The sequence below is a fragment of the Camelina sativa genome, chromosome 11 (assembly GCF_000633955.1).
Source record: "Camelina sativa cultivar DH55 chromosome 11, Cs, whole genome shotgun sequence".
In the NCBI taxonomy this organism is placed as follows: domain Eukaryota; kingdom Viridiplantae; phylum Streptophyta; class Magnoliopsida; order Brassicales; family Brassicaceae; genus Camelina; species Camelina sativa.
Window position 1 is genome coordinate 46471339 of NC_025695.1, and position 7619 is coordinate 46478957.

The following is a 7619-nucleotide window of genomic DNA, read 5'->3' on the forward strand; positions in this document are numbered from 1 at the left end:
TTTTCAAAAAAAAAAAAAAAAAAACACAAAAAGATGAAGAAGAACTTAAAAAAGAAGAGGATTAGTAAACTAATTAACCAAACATTGGAGTGATGCTGCTGGAGAGACTAGTGACTTTGGGAGTTGTATTTATTTATAGGTTAATTTGGCTAGGGTTTTCTCTCCCGACTCTGTTTTAAAACGATTCCGTTTTATTTATTACACAAGTATAAATGAATCCGAAATACTATCATTAAGAAAGCCTTCTCTTAGCTACAATTAAGGCCTTCTCTTAACAACAATGATGAATAACTTAATTTGACCCGGCCCATTCATATTAAGATAATGTGTGTAGAATGATTAGTAAATTACAATTTACATGGCTTTAGTTTAGATAGAGACCATTTTTCTCAAAATTATTATCCATAAATTATCAAGAAAATAGTAGCAAGAAAATATTCATAAATTATCAATAAAATTTTCGTTTCAGGGGAAAAAAGAAAAAGAAAAAAAAAAATCTTTCCACCGCAAGTTTTCTCAAAACAAATTTTTTATTTTCCTTATATAAAAACAAGTGTAAAATATAAGAACCAATATAAACCCGCCACGTACAAAACAACAGTTGAGTTGAGCAAAGTGGTCTCTCTCTCTCTCTCTCTCTCTCTCTTTCGGGTCTCTCGATTTCACAATTCGCTTCCACTAGACTAAGTTAGTAGTAGTACACAATCTTATTGATCTGAGGGTTCTGAAAGATGTCATGTTTGGGTAGGATTTTGTCAGTTACCTACCCACGTGATCCGTACAATCATCGGTGTTCAGAGCATAAACTATCATCATCATCTTCACTAGGGCGTAATCGGAGATTCAGATGGCGGCGACTCACTGCGTTAAACCCTGAATCTTCCTCCCTCGACTCTGAATCTGAATCCAAATTCGCTGCCGGGTAACTCTCAACTAGCTTGATCAGTTTATAAATTACCGAGCTTTGTTTCCTACTATATATTTCGATTGCGGTATTGGTCAAAAACTTAAAAAGTTATGATTTTTATTTTTTTTGGGTTGGTTTGTTTTGGTTTGGGGGGAGGGGTGAAGGTTTTGTATAATAGAAGGGCCTGAAACAGTACAGGACTTTGCCAAAATGCAATTACAAGAGATTAAAGATAACATTAGAAGCCGTCGAAACAAGATCTTCTTGCATATGGAAGAGGTTACACTCGTCTTTCACTAGTTTCTTCAAGTTTAGCTCCTTGAGACTCTCTCGCTAACTGTTTTATATATTAGGTACGGAGGCTAAGAATACAACAACGGATTAAAAACACAGAACTTGGTATCATAAACGAGGAACAAGAACATGAATTACCTAATTTCCCATCTTTTATCCCATTCTTACCTCCATTGGTTAGTTTTTTTTCCTTTTTTTTCCCCATTATTACAAGTATATTTGTTTGTTTAATTGTATGAATTGATCATATATATATGCATTTGGTTTTCAGACTGCTGCCAATTTGAAAGTCTACTACGCAACTTGTTTTTCACTCATCGCCGGGATTATCTTATTCGGTGGCCTTCTAGCTCCTACTGTAAGTGCTTGTTGTTGATTTTCTTTCTCAAGATTGGATTTTTTCTCTCTAATAATCATTGTTTTTTTTTTGGTTATCTTTGGTACAGCTAGAGCTGAAGCTAGGTATTGGAGGTACTTCATATGCAGATTTTATTCAAAGTCTTCATCTACCTATGCAATTGAGGTTTTCATACTTGTTTCTTTCAACTGTGTTTTTTTTTTTTTTTTGGGGGAGTATAATATCTCTTTTAAAGATGCTTAATTTTGTGTGTTGATTTGAATGACAGTCAAGTGGATCCAATAGTAGCTTCGTTTTCTGGAGGAGCTGTTGGTGTTATTTCGGCTTTGATGGTAGTTGAAGTCAACAACGTAAAGCAGCAAGAACACAAGAGATGCAAATACTGTCTAGGAACTGGTACTATGATTTTTACTTGTTCTTGTTTCTTGCTTTCAAAAGTTAAGTTGGTTTTAAAAAGAAAAAAAAAAAGAGTTTTAGAATCTGGTTTTGACCGTGTAATAATTGTATTTTTCNAATTTCCCATCTTTTATCCCATTCTTACCTCCATTGGTTAGTTTTTTTTCCTTTTTTTTCCCCATTATTACAAGTATATTTGTTTGTTTAATTGTATGAATTGATCATATATATATGCATTTGGTTTTCAGACTGCTGCCAATTTGAAAGTCTACTACGCAACTTGTTTTTCACTCATCGCCGGGATTATCTTATTCGGTGGCCTTCTAGCTCCTACTGTAAGTGCTTGTTGTTGATTTTCTTTCTCAAGATTGGATTTTTTCTCTCTAATAATCATTGTTTTTTTTTTGGTTATCTTTGGTACAGCTAGAGCTGAAGCTAGGTATTGGAGGTACTTCATATGCAGATTTTATTCAAAGTCTTCATCTACCTATGCAATTGAGGTTTTCATACTTGTTTCTTTCAACTGTGTTTTTTTTTTTTTTTTTGGGGAGTATAATATCTCTTTTAAAGATGCTTAATTTTGTGTGTTGATTTGAATGACAGTCAAGTGGATCCAATAGTAGCTTCGTTTTCTGGAGGAGCTGTTGGTGTTATTTCGGCTTTGATGGTAGTTGAAGTCAACAACGTAAAGCAGCAAGAACACAAGAGATGCAAATACTGTCTAGGAACTGGTACTATGATTTTTACTTGTTCTTGTTTCTTGCTTTCAAAAGTTAAGTTGGTTTTAAAAAGAAAAAAAAAAAGAGTTTTAGAATCTGGTTTTGACCGTGTAATAATTGTATTTTTCTTATATTAACACAGGGTATCTAGCTTGTGCTCGTTGCTCTAGCACAGGTTCTCTTATTTTAGCTGAACCAGTCTCAACTATTGCTGGCGGGAATCATTCTCAATCACCGCCCCAAACCGAAAGATGTTCAAACTGTTCAGGTGCCGGAAAGGTAAAAGCACAAAAACAAAAACCTATAAAAAAACCCAAAACCTAAAGGTGTGGATGCTAAGTTGTATGTGTTTGATGCTCAGGTGATGTGCCCGACATGTTTGTGCACAGGCATGGCTATGGCGAGTGAGCATGACCCTCGGATCGATCCCTTCGATTAAAATCTGCAACACTATCTACTTCTGTCAGTGTAACTAAAAATGGTATGTATTGATGAATATTTATAACTGCATCTTTTCATCTGTACATACACACACAAGTGAAGTTAGATACAATGTTAGTACTGTCTTCCCAGAACAACCTAGCTACACTGTACCAGATAAACCAACAACTCGAAACTGGCATGCTGTGTACGTCTTGTGGAGTTGTGACATCAAACGGCATGTAATGTTCGGTTTCTCCATTAAGCAAAAAAGCGTGTTTCCCGTTAAATGTATTGTTTTCCTTCATGTTACATTATGTTTTGTTTCTGAGCTCTAAATGTTTTCAGTTCCGTTTCAATGAGAAGCAGAAAAAGGATGGAACCATGTGTGTATGTGTGGTTCAAGCTTCCCAGCCACGCAAGGTAGTGGCGCGAGTAGCTTGTTTTAAACACCATGAGTGAAAACTCCCATACGGAGGGTGCAGGGATGAGAATGGTAAAACTTGATGTTGTGTAAGGCACGAGCCATGTACTTGCTGTATCTCTGTTTTGCGTAAATGTCTTGGAAGCAACAGAGTCTGCACATAGACACAAGAGGAAGGGAACTTTAGAATACCAAACTGTTTGAGTAACATATCAGAACAGAAAACAGAGTAATAAAATTCCTATCCTGGTCTGCTTCTGGATCTGTTGGATGGTTTGCAGCCTCTATTATGAGCTTGGACTTAACGTCCCTAACAGAAAGATTGGAGTTAAACGGAGTCAGGAGAAAAAAAAAAGAGAAAGGATCTGTGTAAATGTTAGGCTGTGTTTGGTGAAGTCTTGGTTCAGTTCACGACACCACCCAACTCATGTGCAAGCACTTCACTAGAGTCCACAGAGTCTCTGAGACTACATGTGTTTCCGAAGGGCATGGATACTAATACCATCAGGGTTCTTGATGTGCTTAACTTTTGAAATAGCCATGAAATAGTCGGACAAGACAATGAGAGTTGCGCTATCGACTGTCCCATATCGTAATGCGGTACCGTCGTATGACAATACCGGCATTGCATTTGGATGACCGTACAGTGTGATGAAGGGCTTGTTTCTATCTATTGTGACCTTCTCTTTGTATACACCAGGACCTACCTTGATGATCACACGCCCAGTGTTCCCTGCCTGTACACTCTTTATCGCTTCGGTTATTGTCTTAAAATGGCCTCTTCCATTTTGTTCCACCTGCACTCGTAGGTCCAAAATATATCTTATGCTAAAACCCAAAAATCCTAAAAACTATCATTTAAAATATCGCAATAACGACAAAAATAAATAAATAACATGTTGTTTGTTGAAAACATAAGAAAACGTCTCTATTAATTATAATGCATGTTTACAAATATTATCATGCCTTGATGATACGTGGCTTAGCCTCAGCGGCCAATAGAGCTGGATCTAATGTACTTTTTCTACTAGCCAACGACGGGACGTTGGTGTTGAACCACTGCTCGATTCCGCCTTTGTTCTGCGGAATTGGTGCTGCATCGTTAGCGAAAACCACCGGCGATGTAATCACCACGAGCAGGCTTGTTACTATTAGGGACACAGAATTGTATCCCATTGTTCTAATATTACTATTATTGTTATTATGTTTTTTACTACTTTTCTAAAACACTTTCTTATGGTATATGTATACCATTGCTGAAAGCCAAGAATACCCGATGCCGTTAAGTTTTGCTAAATTGGTTTCTGGTTCCTCTTCTTTTATTCATTTTTATCCCTTCACAAATTCTATAAATATATGTTATGTACTGTCATAGTTTATTATTTTATCGACAAAACTATTTTAGTAAGGAGTAAAATCATTAGTTTTATTTTTGGAACAAATGATTAGCTAATATATATATAGAAGAAAATTTTCAATACTACACGTCTAAACCAAACATGCATGCGTTGTGATATCCCATATAGGCATATATAATTCTGCATTAGTTTCTGTTTAAATCGGTATAGAAATCAACTTCAGATTTGATTTATGTCAAAAAAGTTTTTTTTTCTTTTTCAAATGCAGTATCACAAACTTTGAGAGAATCAAAACCGGTACATAAATGCCTACGTTACATTACATAGGAAAATAAATTAAAGGATTATGCAATCGTGCTTGACGAGCTAATAAATGTACTTGCAAATTATTGTCTCGTGGAATTAAGGTGATAATTTATATTATCAAAGATGGCCAATTCTCTCTATTTGAGTGACACATCAGCAGTGGAGAAAATGCTACCTGTTTATCCTCATTAAAAGCAAAAAGATCTATTTATGTATTTTATTATTTTTTATATTATAAAAACAGTTACAATATTTACATAAAAAATTTAGAGAATCTTATAACATGTCCCAAGAAAGCAGATTCATCACCAAAATCTATATTATGAAAGATGGCTAACTCTCTCCATCTGAGTGACACATCAGCAGTGGAGAGAGTGCCACCTGTCTATCCTCATTAAAAGCAAACAAACCTATTTATGTATTTTTTATATCATAAAAACAGTTTCAATATTTACATAAACAATTTAGAGAGACTTATAACATGTCCCAAGAAAGTAGATGCATCACCAAAAGACAAAAAAGACATCGAGATTGAATGAAAGAGCCACGTCTTCCTCTCGGCGTAAACCATGAATCTATAGATATATGGTTTAGAATTACAATTTTGTCCATAGTTTGAAGAACAGTGATAGAGATATTTGTTAATATTGTAGAGAAATTTATGAAAGTTTGTCTCTAAAAAACATTTTTTTGAAGAAGATTGGAGTTTTGTTCACTATCAAATGGAAGATAATTGAATAAAATTGTAGAATGTTGGTTTAGCAAAATACAAAGACAAAGAGGAAGGAGTTTTCATATTCTAATTTCTAATATTTAGAAGTTGTCAAAAAGAAAATTAAATGAATTTCTTATAAAAAAAAAATTCTAGAGTTATATTCAAGAAATTGAAGAGCTAACATGAAACGAAGATGTCTATCTTAATTATATATATTAAAGAGGTAACCAAGTTGCAATCTTGATAAATTAAAATGTTAGTATTTCATAGTATATAACTGAGAAGCTAAAAAACTCTTTGTTACAAAATATGCATCCTTATCCTTAGATCAATCTTTCATTTGAAATATTTTTTTTACAAGTTTTAGACAAAAATTGAAAATGTTTAAGCTCTCAAAACAAATTTTTTCATGCATGTATTTAATAATTCAATTGCAAAATGAGAAACTATTTGAAGTATTAAAAAAAATCAAAATTAAAATTTTCAAGATTTCTACAATTAAAAAATAGATAAACTCTACATAAAAAATCAATAGTAGCAAAATTGTTTAAAAAACGATAAGTCATAAGCCCGCGTATAGTGCGGTATTCATCTAATAGAGTTAAAGAATCAAATCAACTCTCTCAAAATCTCGTGTTTGTTTAATTTTCAAAATCTTGCGTTTTTAGTTTGTCAACGAGTGTTGTTTTAAAAGATGAAAAGAACGTAAGACCATCTACACTCGTCGATACTCAGCCAGTTGCTCAGTCATTAACCATAAATAAATAATAATAAAAGAGAAGAGATGGTGAGAAAATGAAGGAGAGAGAAGAGAAACAATTCTTCAGGGAGCAACTGTAGTACCGTTTCTCACATGTCACATAACTAATAGTTGATTTTTTTTCCTGATTTAATCTTTAAATAATTAATCATATTATATTAAAATAATATATATAGAGCAACTCATTTGATTTTAACTGCCCTAATGGTGCTCATCTTACATGTATCGTGTTTGACATTGTCAACACGACGAGTTTTTATTTCCGTCATGGCGTCATCTATATATAAACGGTTTATAATATCTCTGAGGCCAGGGTTTATTTTATCGCTATAAATTATTAACTAGGTACTTGTGAGCACATATACATGTAACCAAACTAATCAAACCACTAACTTTTGTCATATTGAACAAACAAAAAACTCAATGTAAACTTTTGGTACAACTTTAACCCTCTATACTATGAATCTTTGTTCACGATTCCAACAACGACAAGTATTGAATTGTTAGATTCATAAATCAATCACGATACCACGAACACCTTGTCGTAGCTCTTTAAGTCCTCCTAATGCATCTGGTGATGGTGGACGTGTCATCGGAACATTCTGTGGTACCCGCATCTCTGATGAGTGTCCTGAGATGCACATCGATCCTGACCCGTCTTGTTGCCAGTACACTTCCACCATTACTCCACTTGGATTCTCTGCGTTTTCTGTTTCAGGGATCCCAACAAATCTTGCTCCCACAGGTATCTAAGACATTAACCATATATACAGTAATTAATTTAAATGTCTCAACTCTGCATTAATTCGACTAACATGTATATGTGGATTTTTATTAACCTCTAGTGAGATGCCTGATTTTAACTCAAGAGTAACCATGTTTCCTTCAGCTGTTGCGGTTTCTAGTTCAGCACGTCTTGCGATATTCAGAAACACTTCTTCAAGAGTCGCAAGACCGAGTTG

General features: G+C 34.3%; 3 protein-coding genes across 3 annotated transcripts in view; 1 reads left to right on the plus strand and 2 right to left on the minus strand.

The window, feature by feature from the left end:
• On the plus strand, positions 612-3336 carry LOC104726758. The gene is made up of 8 exons (XM_010445689.2): positions 612-922; positions 1072-1186; positions 1261-1377; positions 1473-1559; positions 1648-1724; positions 1828-1955; positions 2817-2953; positions 3036-3336. Exons 1-8 carry the CDS (start codon positions 732-734, stop codon positions 3111-3113), a joined length of 930 nt encoding a protein of 309 aa, XP_010443991.1. The 5' UTR covers positions 612-731; the 3' UTR covers positions 3114-3336.
• On the minus strand, positions 3717-4715 carry LOC104726759 (putative pectinesterase 63). The gene is made up of 2 exons (XM_010445690.2): positions 4485-4715; positions 3717-4315 (listed from the first exon to the last, which is right to left on the minus strand). Exons 1-2 carry the CDS (start codon positions 4692-4694, stop codon positions 3986-3988), a joined length of 540 nt encoding a protein of 179 aa, XP_010443992.1. The 5' UTR covers positions 4695-4715; the 3' UTR covers positions 3717-3985.
• LOC104726762 (ABC transporter A family member 11) overlaps positions 7111-7619 on the minus strand; it is a 4962-nt gene continuing 4453 nt past the window's right edge. The window contains exons 13-14 of the mRNA XM_019232135.1: positions 7497-7594; positions 7111-7406 (exon numbers count right to left, since the gene is read on the minus strand). Coding sequence (XP_019087680.1) covers positions 7167-7406; positions 7497-7594 — 338 coding nt within the window. The 3' untranslated portion in view covers positions 7111-7166. The remainder of the gene's footprint in view (positions 7407-7496; positions 7595-7619) is intronic.

Coding starts and splice junctions, on each gene's coding strand:
- LOC104726758 (XM_010445689.2), top strand. CDS start 732: ATGTCATGTTTGGGTAGGATTTTGTCAGTTACCTACCCACGTGATCCG. Junction 1,560..1,647: donor GTGGCCTTCTAGCTCCTACT/GTAAGTGCTTGT, acceptor TCTTTGGTACAG/CTAGAGCTGAAGCTAGGTAT. Junction 2,954..3,035: donor ACTGTTCAGGTGCCGGAAAG/GTAAAAGCACAA, acceptor TTTGATGCTCAG/GTGATGTGCCCGACATGTTT.
- LOC104726759 (XM_010445690.2), bottom strand. CDS start 4,694: ATGGGATACAATTCTGTGTCCCTAATAGTAACAAGCCTGCTCGTGGTG. Junction 4,316..4,484: donor CTAAGCCACGTATCATCAAG/GCATGATAATAT, acceptor CTACGAGTGCAG/GTGGAACAAAATGGAAGAGG.